At 40.0% G+C, this 15,260-nt stretch overlaps 1 protein-coding gene across 2 annotated transcripts in view; it reads left to right on the top strand.

Moving 5' to 3' along the window:
- Positions 1-15,260, top strand: part of cacna1fb (calcium channel, voltage-dependent, L type, alpha 1F subunit) — a 74,474-nt gene that overhangs the window by 58,138 nt on the left and 1,076 nt on the right. Inside the window, exons 36-50 of one of the 2 annotated variants that reach the window (XM_061889959.1) lie at positions 341-500; positions 596-723; positions 824-920; positions 5,358-5,460; positions 5,529-5,630; positions 5,742-5,872; positions 6,066-6,200; positions 8,505-8,562; positions 8,633-8,846; positions 12,498-12,605; positions 12,687-12,796; positions 12,861-12,973; positions 13,047-13,248; positions 13,308-13,361; positions 13,429-13,529. In XM_061889959.1, the coding sequence (XP_061745943.1) occupies positions 341-500; positions 596-723; positions 824-920; positions 5,358-5,460; positions 5,529-5,630; positions 5,742-5,872; positions 6,066-6,200; positions 8,505-8,562; positions 8,633-8,846; positions 12,498-12,605; positions 12,687-12,796; positions 12,861-12,973; positions 13,047-13,248; positions 13,308-13,361; positions 13,429-13,529 (1,816 nt within the window). Of the gene's footprint in view, positions 1-340; positions 501-595; positions 724-823; positions 921-5,357; positions 5,461-5,528; positions 5,631-5,741; positions 5,873-6,065; positions 6,201-8,504; positions 8,563-8,632; positions 8,847-12,497; positions 12,606-12,686; positions 12,797-12,860; positions 12,974-13,043; positions 13,249-13,307; positions 13,362-13,428; positions 13,530-15,260 lie in introns of both variants that reach the window. The other variant, XM_061889958.1, reaches the window with a different exon arrangement.

The following is a 15,260-nucleotide window of genomic DNA, read 5'->3' as shown; positions in this document are numbered from 1 at the left end:
CCATATAAGTGTTTGATGAGCATTCCTCAACTTTATCAGTATTTATTGCCACCTTTCCCAACTTCTTTGTCACGTGTTGCTGGCATCAAATTCAAAAGTTAATGATTATTTGCACACAAAAAAAATGTTTATCAGTTTGAACATCAAATATGTTGTCTTTGTAGCATATTCAACTGAATATGGGTTGAAAATGATTTGCAAATCATTGTATTCCGTTTTCATTTTACATCTAAGACAATTTCCCAACTCATATGGAAACGGGGTTTGTATATCATCAAAGTCAGCCTCTTACTCAGTGTGTGGGTGCGTGTTTGTGTGCGTGTGTGTGTGTGCACTGCAGGTGTGCGACTGGTGAGGCGTGGCAGGAGATCATGTTGGCCAGTCTTCCAGGGAAACGCTGCGATCCCGAGTCCGACTCTGAGCCAGGAGAGGAGTTCACCTGTGGGAGCAACTTTGCTATTGTTTACTTCATCAGCTTCTTCATGCTTTGTGCTTTCCTGGTGCATGCACACACACACACACACACACACACACATACATACACACAGACAAACACACACGGGATAATAACAATGTGTGTGTGTGTACTGACCAGATCATCAACTTGTTTGTGGCCGTCATCATGGACAACTTTGACTACCTGACACGCGATTGGTCTATTCTGGGTCCACATCACCTGGACGAGTTCAAGAGGATCTGGTCGGAGTACGACCCTGAAGCCAAGTATGACACAGTCAGCCATGACGAGGGGGCGCGCATACTTCTGATTATGACAACATGGTGAGGTCAGCTTGTGTGTTGTTGTTGTTGTTGTCTCGCTCAGAGGTCGCATCAAACATCTGGACGTCGTCGCTTTGCTTCGGAGGATTCAGCCTCCTCTTGGTTTTGGAAAACTCTGCCCTCATAGAGTTGCCTGTAAGGTAATCAGAGCTTCATGTATGTAACATTCATGTAACCGCCTAAAGCTACATATGTAACATTCATGTAACATTATTCCAACAATTTAAAGCTATATATATAACAATTATGTAACAATCATGTGACAACATAAAGCTACATGTGTAACAGTCCTGTAACAACTTAAAGTTACAAATGTAACATATATGTAGCATTCATGTAAACACATACATCTACAAATGTAACATATATGTAGCATTCATGTACCAACATAAAGCTACATGTGTAACATATATGTAACATGTATGTTACAATTTAAAGCTACATATGTAACATGTATGTAACATTCATGTAACAACTTAAAGCTACATATGGAACAATCGTGTACCAACATAAAGCTACTTATGAAACACTCTTGTACCAACCTAAAGCTACATATGTAACATATATGTAGCATGCATGTACCAACCTAAACCTACATATGCAACATGTATGTAGCTTTTCTGTACCAACAAAGCTACATGTGTAACATATATGTAGCATTCATGTACCAACCTCAAGCTACATATGCAACATGTATGTAGCTTTTATGTACCATCAAAGCTACAAGTGTTACATATATGTGGCATTCATGTACCAACATCAAGCTACATGTGTAACATAAATGTAACATTTATGTAATAGTTCAAAGTTACACATGTAACATGTATATAACATTCATGTAACAACTTACAGCTACATATGGAACACCCATGTACCAACATAAAGCTACATATGGAACACTCATGTACCAACCTAAAGCCACATATGTAACATATATGTAGCATTCATGTACCAACCTAAAGCTACATATGTAACATTCATGTCACATTAATCTAACAATTTAAAGCAATATATACAACATGCATGTAACAATCACGTAACAACATAAAGCTACATGTGTAACATTCCTGTAACAACTTAAAGCTACATATGTAACATATATGTAGCATTCATGTAAACACATACACCTACATATGTAACATATATGTAGCATTCATGTACCAACATAAAGCTATATGTGTAACATATATGTAACATTTATGTAATAATTTAAAGCTACACATGTAACATGTATGTGACATTCATGTAACAACTTAAAGCTACATATGTATGGAACACTCATGTACCAACATAAAGCTACATATGTAACATATGGAACACTCATGTACCAACATAAAGCTACATATGTAACATATATGTAGCATTCATGTACCAACAAAGCCACTTGTGTAACATATATGTAGCATTCACGTACCAATATAAAGCTACATGTGTAACATATATGTAACAATTTAAAGCTACATAAGGAATATTCATATACCAACATAAACCTACATTTTTGACATATGTAGCATTCATGTATCAAAATAAAGCTACAAGTGTAACACATATGTAACATTTATGTAACTATTTAAAGCAAAATATGCACCATAAGTGTAACATTCCTGCAACAAACTACAGCTACATATGTAACATTCAGGTAACCATTTAAAGCTACATGTGTAACATTCCCGCAACAAACTACAGCTACATATGTAACATTCATGTACCAACATGAAGCTGCATATGTAACGTATATGTAGCATTCATGTACCAACAAAGCTACATGTGTAACACATATATAGCATTCATGTACCAACATAAAGCTAAATGTGCAACATATATGTAACATGTATGTAACAATTCAAAGCTATATATGTAACATGTATGTAACATTCATGTAACAACATAAAGCTACAAATGTAACATATGGAACACTCATGTACCAACCTAAAGATACATATGTAACATATATGTAGAATTCATGAAACACATACAGCTACACATGTAACATATATGTAGCATTCATGTATCAACAAAGCTACATGTGTAACATATATATAGCATTCATGGTACACTAGTGATTTAGGGCTATATAAGTAAACATTGATTGATTGATTGATGTACCTACATAAAGCTACATGTGTAACATATATGTAACAATTTAAAGCTACATATGGAACATGCAATTACCAATATAAACCTACATAGGTGACATATGTAGCATTCATGTACCAACATAAAGCTACACGTGTAACATATATGTAACATTTATGTAACTATTTAAAGCTAAATATGTAACATCCCTGCAACAAACTACAGCTACATATGTAACATTCATGTAACCATTTAAAGCAGGGGTCTCAAACTCATTTTGCCTGAGGGCCACTCGATGCAGAAACTGGGTGAGGTTGGACCGCTAGAAAGTATTTCTTAACAAATGTAACATGCACTTTTTAATGAATAGACCTTCTTTGAATGGCCAACCCTTCTAATTTTTCCAGGTGACTTACGAATTTCGGTGCACCTCCCGACAATCATTCTCCCGAAATGTGTGCTTGTTGTCACACGGCCAACAGTATTAAAGGAGTGCCGTGACAGCACTGCCTATGCAACCCTCTACAATTCATCGATTCCGCCTTTTCATCGTATTGACAGCGTGCCGGCCCAGCCACATGTCATATGTTGCTTTAACAGACACATGTACTTGACTGCAAGACATACTTGATCAACAACCATACAGGTCACACTGAAGGTGGCCGTATAAACAACTTTATCAGTGTTACAAATATGTGCCACACTGTGAACCCACACTAAACAAGAATGACAAACACATTTCGGGAGAACGTCCGCACCGTAACACAACATAAGCACAACAGAACAAATACCCAGAACACCTTGCAGCCCTAACTATCCACCTCAACCCATGCACAGCGGGAGGGTGGGAGGGCGGGTTTTGGTGGTAGTGGGGGTGTGTATTGTAGCCCGGAAGAGTTAGGGCTGCATGGGACTCAGGATATTTGTTCTGTTGTGTTTATGTTGTGTTACGGTGCAGATGTTTTCCCGAAACGTGTTTGTCATTCTTGTTTGGTGTGGGTTCACAGTGTGGCGCATATTTTTAACAGTGTTAAACTTGTTTATACAACCACCCTCAGTGTGACCTGTATGGCTGTTGATCAAGTATGCCTTGCAGTCCATGACGTAAGTTTGCAACATGTGGTTTGATGTTTGAATGATATAAAGACTCACTTGATGACGTTTGTGTTCAAGAGCCAGGTATAAAATATGGCTGAGCTGAAATGCTGTTAGTACAGGTTATAGAAGGCGTTAAAGGCAGTGTCAAAACGGCACCCATTGAACGTTGTTGGTTGGGAGGGAACCGACAGATGTTCGAGAGAATTATTGTTCTGGAATGATTGAATTTTGGGAGTCTCCCAAAAAATCGGGAGGGTAGGCAATTATGGCAAATATGACGCAGTCAAGCGCCATTCATATAAGCGCCATTCATATTAAACTCGTGGGCCTCACTAACATTAGATTTACATATCAAGGTGCGGGACGCAAAATAACGTCTCGCGGGCCGCAAGTCTGAGACCCCAGATTTAAAGCTACATATGTGTAACATTCTTGTAACAACTTAAAGCTACATATGGAACATATGGAACACTCATGTACCAACATAAAGCTACATATGTAAATATATGTAGCATTCATGTACCAACATGAAGGTACATGTGTAACATATATGTAACACTCATGTACCAACATAAAGCTACAAATGTAACATATATGTAGCATTCATGTACCAACATGAACGTACATCTGTAACATATATCTAACATTAATGTAACAACTTAAAACTATGTATTCAACTTATATGTAACATTCATGTAACAACTTGAAGCGATGTATTCAACTTATATGTAACATTCATGTAACAAGATAACGCCACAAATGTATCATTCCTGTAACAACTTAAAGCTGCATATGGAACGCTCATGCTCCAACATTAAGTTACATGTGTAACATATGTGTAGCATTCATGTAACATTAAGCTACATTTGTAAATTATATTTAACGTTCTTGTAACAACTTAAAACTACAAATGTAACATTCTAGTAACAACGTAAAGCTACATATCAATCAATCAATCAATGTTTACTTATATAGCCCTAAATCACTAGTGTATCAAAGGGCGGCACAAACCACAACACAAACCACTACGACATCCTCGGTAAGCCCACATAAGGGCAAGGAAAACTCACACCCAGCGGGACGTCGGTAACAATGATGACTATGAGAACCTTGGAGAGGACGAAAGCAATGGATGTCGAGCGGGTCTTGTAACATTCATGTAACAACTTAAAGCTACATATGTAACACATATGTAAAATTCATGTAAAAACATAAAGCTAGTGTACAAGTAACATGTGAAAAATGCATGTAACAACATACAGCGAGCATACATGTAACAAACAATATTTCTTACAAGAGTAGAAATAAGTTTCACTAGTAAAGTGCTTAACTTACGTTGTTGTCTTTAGACTTGTAATGGTCTGTGTCCCGATGTAACATGTAACGTCCGTGGTTGTGGTTAGCGTCTGGTCGCCATGAACATGCCTCTCAACTCTGACGGGATGGTGACCTTCAACGCCACCCTGTTTGCCCTGGTGCGCACGGCCCTGAAGATCAAGACCGGAGGTATGGCGACGAGAAGCGTCCTGACCGAGGTCACGGGCCTCCTTGTTGACGCGCTGTGCTGTCGCTAGGCAACGTGGATCAGGAGAACGAGGAGCTGCGGGGCATCATCAAGAAGATCTGGAAGCGAATGAAACCCAAACTTCTGGATGAGGTCATTCCGCCGCATGAAGGTACAAACGTTAGCTCGTTGCTTCGGTGTCACAAACGAGCATCAGCAGCGTAGGAAGGATGTGTGGAAGTGACATGACAGGCGACTGTTACCATGGTGCTGCTTCCTGCAGAGGAGGAAGTGACCGTGGGGAAGTTCTACGCCACCTTCCTGATCCAGGATTACTTCCGAAAGTTCCGCAAGAGGAAGGAGAGGGGAGGTTTGAGTGTGGAGACGGAAGCCACCAACCCTTCGGCCATACAGGTGCGTCAGTCACTTGTCCTCACCTGCACTTTATTGCCAAGCACGTGTTAACCATGAATTAATTTACGTGGACCCCGACTTAAACAAGTTGAAAAACTTTTTGGGGTGTTACCCTTTAGTGGTCAATTGTACGGAATATGTACTGTACTGTGCAATCTACTAATAAAAGTTTCAAACCCGCGCCTGTCGGCAGCTGTGCAAAGCCGGTCTGAAGACTCTGCAGGATCTTGGTCCGGAGATGCGCTTGGCCCTCAACGAAGACCTGGAAGAGGGGGAGGAGGAGGAGGAGGAGGAGGAAGAGGAGGACGCCATGAGGGATGATGAAGAGGTGGGTTTTTTTCTTTAAAGGCCTACTGAAAGGAGATTTTCTTATTTAAACAGGGATAGCAGGTCCATTCTTTGTGTCATACTTGATCATTTTGCGATATTTTGCCATATTTTTGCTGAAAGGATTTAGTAGAGAACATCCACGATAAAGTTTGCAACTGTCGGTGTTAAGAGAAATGCCCTGCCTCTATCGGAAGTCGCAGACGGTGACGTCACATGTTTGATGGCTCCTCACATATTCACATTGTTTTTAATGAGAGCCTCCAAGAAAAAGAGCTTTTCGGACCAAGAAAACGACAATTTCCCCATTAATTTGAGCTAGGATGAAAGATTCGGGTTTGAGGATATTGATAGCGATGGACTAGAAAAAAAAAAAAAAAAAAAAAACGTTTTTAAAAAAAACGCGATTGCATTTGGACGGATTCCGATGTTTTTAGACACATTTACAGGTTAATTCTGGGAAATCCCTTATCTTTCTATTGTGTTGCTAGTGTTTTAGTGAGTTTAATAGTACCTAATAGTCGGAAGGGTGTCTCAACGGGTGTCTTGACGCGCAGTGTCTCAGGGGAGTCGACGGCAGCTATGGACGGCACAAGCTCAGCTTTTCTCTGGAAAGAACTGACTTTTTACCACAATTTTCTCACCAAAAATTGCTGGTTGACATTTGGTCGGGATCCATGTTGGCTTGACCGCGCTCTGATCCATAGGAAAGTTTCACCTCCAGGAATTTTAAACAAGGAAACACCGTGTGTTTTTGTGGCTAAAGGCTAAAGCTTCCCAACTCCATCTTTCTACTGTGACTTCTCCAATATTAATTGAACAAATTGCAAAAGATTCAGCAACACAGATGTCCAAAATACTGAGTAATTATGCCGTTAAAGCAGACGACTTTTAGCTGAGTGTGTGCGCAGCGCTCATATTCCTGACAACCCGTGACGTCTTGCGTACACGTCATTACACGACGTTATCAAGACGAAACTCCCGGGAAATTTAAAATTGTAATTTAATAAACTAAAAAGGCCGTATTGGCATGTGTTGCAATGTTAATTTTTCATCATTGATATATAAACTATCAGACTGCGTGGTGGATAGGAGTGGGTTTCAGTAAGCCTTTAAAGGCCTACTGAAATGAGATGTTCTTATTTAAACGGGGATAGCAGGTCCATTCTATGTGTCATACTTGATCATTTCGCGATATTGCCATATTTTTGCTGAAAGGATTTAGTAGAGAACATCCACGATAAAGTTGGCAACTTTTGGTCGCTAATAAAAAAGCCTTGCCTGTACCGGAAGTTGCAGACGATGTGCACGTGACATCACCGGTGTGAGGGCTCCTCACATCCTCACATTGTATACAATCATGGCCACCAGCAGCGAGAGCGATTCGGACCGAGAAAGCAACGATTTCCCCATTAATTTGAGCGAGGATGAAAGATTCGTGGATGAGGATAGTGATAGGGAAGGACTAGGAAAGAAAAGAAGAGAGGGCAGTGGGAGCGATTCAGATGTTATTAGACACATTTACTAGGATAATTCTGGAAAATCCCTTATCTTCTTATTGTGTTACTAGTCTTTTAGTGAGATTATATAGTCGTACCCGAAAGTCGGAGGGTCGTGGCGACCGCCAGCATCTCTGAGGGAAGCCACGGAGGAGGCAAAAGAGTCGCAGCTTCCTCTTTGACAGCTGCAGGAGGAACAACGCAAGCTCCACTCATATCTACGGTAAGAGCCGACTTATTACCACCATTTTCTCACCGAAACCAGCCGGTTGACATGTGGTAGAGAACCATGTTCGCTTGACCGCTCTGTTCCATATTAAAGCTTCACTGTCATCTTTAGGGAATGTAAACAAAGAAACACCGGCTGTGTTTGTGTTGCTAAAGGCGGCCGCAATACACCGCTTTCCACCTACATCTTTCTTCTTTGACGTCTCCATTATTAATTGAACAAATTGCAAAAGACTCAGCAACACAGATGTCCAGAATACTGTGTAATTATGCGATTAAAACAGACGAGTTATAGCTGGGATCGGGCTGGAAAAAAATGTCCGCTACAATTTGAGACGTCACGCGCACACGTCATCATACCAACGTTTTCAACAGGATACTTCGCGCGAAATTAAAAATTGCAATTTAGTAAACTAAAAAGGCCGTATTGGCATGTGTTGCAATGTTAATATTTCATCATTGATATATAAACTATCAGACTGCGTGGTCGGTATAGTGGGTTTCAGTAGGCCTTTAACCGTGCACTCACGTGCACTCACATGCACTCACGTGCACTCACGGCCCTTCCGCCTCTGCAGGAGGACACAGGGGGGCCACACCGAGACAGACGAGGATCCATGCTGACCACACCCACAGGTACAGCGCTCTTTTTTAAAGGTGGCTTCCTGCGTGGATTCACTTAGCCCCGCCCCCTTTTCCCCCACAGGCCCGGGGGGTGTAGTGGGTGACGGCGGCGTGCAGAACGGCGGTCTGATCCATCGCGTGGGCTCGCTCGCCAAAATGTCCAACGGCAGCGACTACGACATGTCGCGGCGGGACAATCTGAGGTCATCTGTCAATCATCACCGTCGCCGATCCTCAGTCAGGAATGGCATCATAGACCACGCCCACAAGAGGCCGTCCTATCACAAACATGGAAGGTAGATTGTGAAATAAACATGGACGGCGATTGCACATTCTAAAAATACTATAAAAATATTTTTTTATAACGTAAAATAGTGTAAAAAATAACAAACAGGTGAAATGTAACCATTAAGAGATGCAATGTTGACTCAGATAATACAAAGCTGCAATGCAGGCTGTTTTTTGTTATTGCTCAAAAAATAATAATGCATCAAAATCAATGTTGTTATAAATTATTGACCTATCTGAGGCTCCAATTACTAATATTACACTTTTGTGGAAAATATTGCAATTTAGGTGTGTTTGTCATAAATGGGAAAAATGGCATGAAACAAACCATGGATGAATATATTTAAAGTTGAGATTTAATGGTTGAAAGATGAAAAAATGCATGACTTATTTTTAACACTTTTATGAGTGGGACCCATTTGGATCCCCAATATTTTTTGTGTGTTTTTTAATTTATTTATACTGTCATTGTTTAAAAAAAACAAACACACATTAAAATCAATGTTGTTATGAATTATTGACATATTTAGGGCTCTAAATACTGTGCATCAAAAATTCCACTTTGAAATATTTTTGAAGTATTATTTGACAAACAAGGCATAAAACAATCAAAAAAAATAATAATAAAAGAAATAAAAAGTTCATAATGGATGGATAGATCTGATGTCAATCTAAAGATTTAAGAGTTGAAAAAAAATGCCTGACTTAATTTTTTACACTTTTATGAGTGGGACCCATTTGGATCCCCAAGACATTTAGTGGGATTAACTGTCACTACTCAAAAAAATAATAATGATCAATGTTTATTTTGTAATAATTATTGACATATTCAAGACTCCATTTACTTCACATAAAACATTACATTTTTGAAAAATTATTTGGAGAATATATAGCAGATATTTGCACAATTGTACCAAGAAAAATTCCTAGTTTGTGAACCCGTTCTCAAACAATGGCAATAAAACTATTCTGATTCTGATATAAAAAAAAAAGTTTGGACGAAAATGGCATAAAACATAAAAATAACAAATAATAACATTATATCGACAGATGGACCTGAAGATGATCTAGACATTTAAGCATTGAATAAAAAGTATATATGACTTATTTCTAACACTTTTATGAGTGGGACCCTTTTCGATCCCCAATAATTTTTTGTGTGTTTTTGTATTTATTTATTCTGTCATTGCTTAAAAAAAAAAAAAAAACATTGAAATCATTTTTTTATGAATTATTGACATATTTAGGGCTGTAAATACTGTACATCAAAAATTCCACTTTGAAATATATTTTAAGTTTTCTTTGACAAAAAGGGCATAAAATAAACAAAAAACTAAATAAAGAAATAAAAAGCAATTTCCCTTGTGGATCATTAAAGTTTGTCTAAGTCTATTTAAGAGTTGGAAAAAAAAATGCATGACTTAATTTTAACACTTTTATGAGTGGGACCCATTTGGACATTTAGTGGGATTTTTTTTTCTTTTAACTGTCACTACTGAAAAAATAATAATGATCATTTAGAAAAATTACTTGGAGAAAATACAGCATATATTTGCACGATTGTACCAAGAAAAATTCCTGGTTTGTGAACCCGTTCTCAAACAATAGCAATAAAACTATTCTGATTCTGATTGTGATATAAAAAAAAAAGTTTTGACAAAAAAATGGCTTAAAACATAAACATAACAAATAATAACTTTATATTGACGGATGGACCTGAAGATGATCTTGACATTTAAGCATTGAATGAAAAGTATATATGACTTATTTTAAGACTTTTATGAGTGGGACCCTTTTGGATCACCAATCTTTTTTTTTTTTGTGTGTGTTTTTTTTATTTATTTTTACTGTCATTGTTTAAACAAACAAACATTAAAATCAATGTTGTTATGAATTATTGACATATTAGGGCATCAAAAATTCCACTTTGAAATATTTTTCAAGTTTTCTTTGACAAAAAGGGCATAAAACAAACAAAAAAACTAACAAAAATAATACAAGAAATAAAAAGCTCTTAAAGATCTGATGTCAATCTAAAGATTTAAGAGTTGAAAAAAAAAATGCATGATTTAATTTTTTACACTTTTATGAGTTGGACCCATTTGGATCCCCAAGACATTTAGTGGGATTAACTGTCACTACTCAAAAAAATAATAATGATCAAAGTTTATTTTGTAATAATTATTGACGTATTCAAGACTTCATTTACTTCACATAGAACATTACATTTTGAAACATTATTTGGAAAAAATATAGCATATATTTGCACAATTGTACCAGGAAAAATTCCTCGTTTGTGAACACGTTCTCCAACAATGGCAATAAAACTATTCTGATTCCGATTCTGATATAAAAAAAAAAAAAAGTTTTGACAGAATGGGCTTCTAACATAAAAATAACAAATAAAAACTTTATATCGACAGATGGACCTAAAGATGATCTAGACATTTAAGCATTGAATGAAAAGTATATATGACTTATTTTTAACACTTTTATGAGTGGGACCCTTTTGGATCCCCAATCATTTTTTGGTGTTTTTGTATTTATTTATTCTGTCATTGCTTAAAAAAACAAAACAATCAATGTTGTTATGAATTATTGACATATTTAAGGCTCTAAATAATGTACATCAAAAATTCCACTTTGAAATATTTTTGAAGTTTTCTTTGATAAAAAGGGCATAAAACAAACAAAAAACTAAATAAAAAGCTTACAATGGATGATAGATCTAAAATCAATCTAAAGATTTAAGCGTTGGAAAAAAAATGCATGACTTAATTTTAACACTTTTATGAGTGTTTAGTGGGATTTCTTTTTAAATCAATGTTTATTAGCACCAAAAATTTCTCCCCCCCTGTGCGTCGGTTGTGGTGGACAGTGTTGGGGGGGGGCAGGGTTTTGTGCTAGCGGGGGTGTATAATGTAGCCTGGAAGAGTTGGGAATGCATGGGATTCTGGGTATTTCTTCTGTAGTGTTTATGTTGTGTTACAATGCGGATGTTCTCCCGAAATGTGTTTGTCATTCTTATTTGGTGTGGGTTCACAGTGTGGCGCATATTAGTAAGAGTGTTAAAGTTGTTTATCACAACCCTCAGTGTAACCTGTATGGCTGCTGACTAAATATGCCTTGCAGTCACTGTGGTGTATCAACAGAGGCTGAATACTACATGTGACCGGCTGGCACGCAGAAAGCATTGTCTAAAAGCGGGCGCGACGACAAGGACTGTAAAAGCTTTCCCATCAGGGCACTTTTTCTGTATTATTGACTAGTTGATAATCGGGGAATGTTGGCCTCCGGGTGATTTCTGAGAGAGGTATTGAACTCCGCAAATCTCCCGGGATAATTGGGGGGGTTTGAAATTTTGCAACTGAGCCACATTAGAGTGATCAAAGAGCCGCGGGTTGCCGACCCCTGATCTAGACATTTAAGCATTGAATGAAAAGTATACAGTATATGACTTATTTTTAACATTTTTACGACAGAGCCCCTTAGGGGAGCCCTAAAGGTTAAAAATGTATACATTGTATTGATTATGACAATGAAAAATATCAAATTTGGCCCACGCGTGCTTTGATTTTTTCAGTAGAAAACGTTTGAACACCCCTGCTGTAGTTCCTGTAAGGTCCACTAGGGGCTGCTGATTGGGCTGTGATTGACAGGAGGGAGTCCAGGGACAGACACTGGAGGAATGGAGACATGGACGGGTCCAGAGACACGGCGTACTACAGCCGGGAGGACGACGCCGACAGCCTCAACTCTCCAGACAGGTGTGTGCGTGTGTGTGCGCGTGTGTGTGTGTGTGTGTGTGTGTGTGTGTGTGTGCACATTTAAATGTGTGTGTTTTGCAGGTATTACCCCGATGAGCCTCCTCTGCACTACGATGGCCACGCCCCTTACGGCCACCACGGCGAGGGCAGGAGGACCACGCGGCGGCGCCTTCTTCCGGCCACGCCCACAGGTGACCTATAGGCCTCGATGACATCATCATCCAACGATGGCTGACGCCGTCTTGTGCCCGCCAGGTCGAAAGCCGTCGTTTAACATCCAGTGTCTGAGACGTCAGGGCAGCAGCGACGACTTACCCCTGCCGGGGACGTACCACCCGACCTCCCCCCCACGCCGCGCTCGCACTCAGGTACGCACACACACGCACACACACACACACACACACACACACACACACACACACATGTTCCTGTCTCCAGCAGACGTATGGCAGTTACGAATCTCATCAGTCATCCGGTCGCTCCTCGGCGGCGTCCTCCGCGTCGTGGGCCAATCCGTGCCCTCGCCGCGGGCGCCTCCTGTACGCGCCTCTCATCCTGGTGGAGGAGGAGGGCAGCCCCCCTTGGGGCCAGCGAGGGGTCAGGACAGGAGGGGGCGGGGACTGCAAGAAGGAAGCCGGAAGAGGTAAGGGACACATGTCATGTCACGCGGCACCACGTGCAATGTTGTGTTTCCACCACCAGGTGTCAGCGTGACCGGCGCGGCGCCCACACCCGCCTGGTATGGCGACCCAGCAGGTGAGGCCCGACGCTCTCAGATCCTCACCGCCGATCTCTTGTCTGATTATGTCATTGCCTGCTTTAGCCCCGCCCCCTTACAGAGCCTACACCACCCTCAGAGTTCCTTCCCAGCTCAACACTCCCTTCGGCGAGAAGAGAGGCTCAGCTGACAGCCTGGTGGAGGCGGTGAGCGACCGCCAGACCCGACTAGCAGGAAATAACCAGACCCGACTAGGCGATTGCATGATCGCTGTTGTTCTAAATAATCAGACCCGACTTGGCGATTGCATGACCGTTGTTGTGCTAAATAACCAAACCCAACTCATCGGTTGCATGATCATTGTTTTTCTGAATAACCGGGCCCGACCAGTCGATTGCATGATCATTGTTCAAAGTAACCAGACCCGAATAAGATATTGCCTGACCATTGTTGTTCTAAATAACCAGACCCAACTAGGTGATTGCATGATCATTTTTGTGTTTAATAACCAGAACCGAATAGGCGAGTGCTTGACCATTGTTGCTGTAAATAACCCAACTTGACTAGTCGATTACATAATTATTGTTCTAAATAACCAGACCCGACTAGGCGATTGCATGACCGTTGTTGTGCTAAATAACCAAACCCGACGTGTCGATTGCATGATCATTGTTTTTCTGACTAACCGGGCCCGACGAGTCGATTGCATGATCATTGCTCAAAGTAATCAGACCCGAATAAGCGATTGCCTGACCATTGTTGTTCTAAATAACCAGACCCAGTTAGGTGATTACATGATAATTTTTGTTCTTAAGAACCAGACCCGAATAGGCGTGTGCTTGACCATTGTTGCTCTAAATAACCCAACCTGACTAGTCGATTGCAAAATTGTTATTCTAAATAGCCAGACCCGACTAGGCGATTGCATGACCGTTGTTGTGCTAAATAACCAAACCCGACCAGTTGATCGCATGATCATTGTTCAAAGTAATCAGACCTGAATAAGATATTGCCTGACCATTGTTGTTCTAAATAACCAGACCCAACTAGGTTATTGCATGATCATTGTTGCTCTAAATAACCCAACCCGGCTAGTCGATTGCACAATTGTTGTTTTAAATAACCAGACCCAAATGATGATTGTTGTTCTACATAATCAGACCCGACTAGTTGATTGCATGATCTTTGTTCTAAATAATCAGATCAAACTAGTCAATTGCATGATCATTGTTCTTCTTATTAACCTGACCCGACGAGGCGATTGCATGATTATTTTTGTTCTAAATAACCTGACCCGACGAGGCAAGTGCTTGACCATTGTTGTTCTAAATAACCAGACCCGACTACTTGATTGCACGATCAATGTTGTTCTAAATAACCAGACCCGATTAGGCGATTGCATGACCGTTGTTGTGCTAAATAACCAAACCTGACTCATCGAATGCATGATCATTGTTTTTCTGAATAACCGGGCTTGACCAGTCGATTGCATGGTCATTGTTCAAAGTAACCAGACCCAAATAAGATATTGCCTGACCATTGTTGTTCTAAATAACCAGACCCAGCTAGGTGATTGCATGATCATTTTTGTTCTTAATAACCAGACCCGAATAGGCGAGTGCTTGACCATTGTTGCTCTAAAAAACCCAACCTGACTAGTCGATTGCATAATTGTTGTTCTAAATAACCAGACCCGACTTGGCGATTGCATGACCGTTGTTGTGCTAAATAACCAAACCCGACTCGTCGGTTGCATGATCTTTGTTTTTCTGAATAACCGGGCCCAACCAGTCGATTGCATGATCATTGTTCAAAGTAACCAGACCCGAATAAGATATTGCCTGACCATTTTTGTTCTAAATAACCAGACCCAACTAGGTGACTGCATGATCATTTTTTTCCTAATAATCAGACCCGAATAGGCGAGTGCCTGACCA

The sequence above is a fragment of the Nerophis ophidion genome, linkage group LG27 (assembly GCF_033978795.1).
Source record: "Nerophis ophidion isolate RoL-2023_Sa linkage group LG27, RoL_Noph_v1.0, whole genome shotgun sequence".
NCBI lineage: Eukaryota > Metazoa > Chordata > Actinopteri > Syngnathiformes > Syngnathidae > Nerophis > Nerophis ophidion.
Note: the sequence above shows the minus strand (reverse complement) of the source record. Positions and strands in the feature narration are given on the sequence as shown.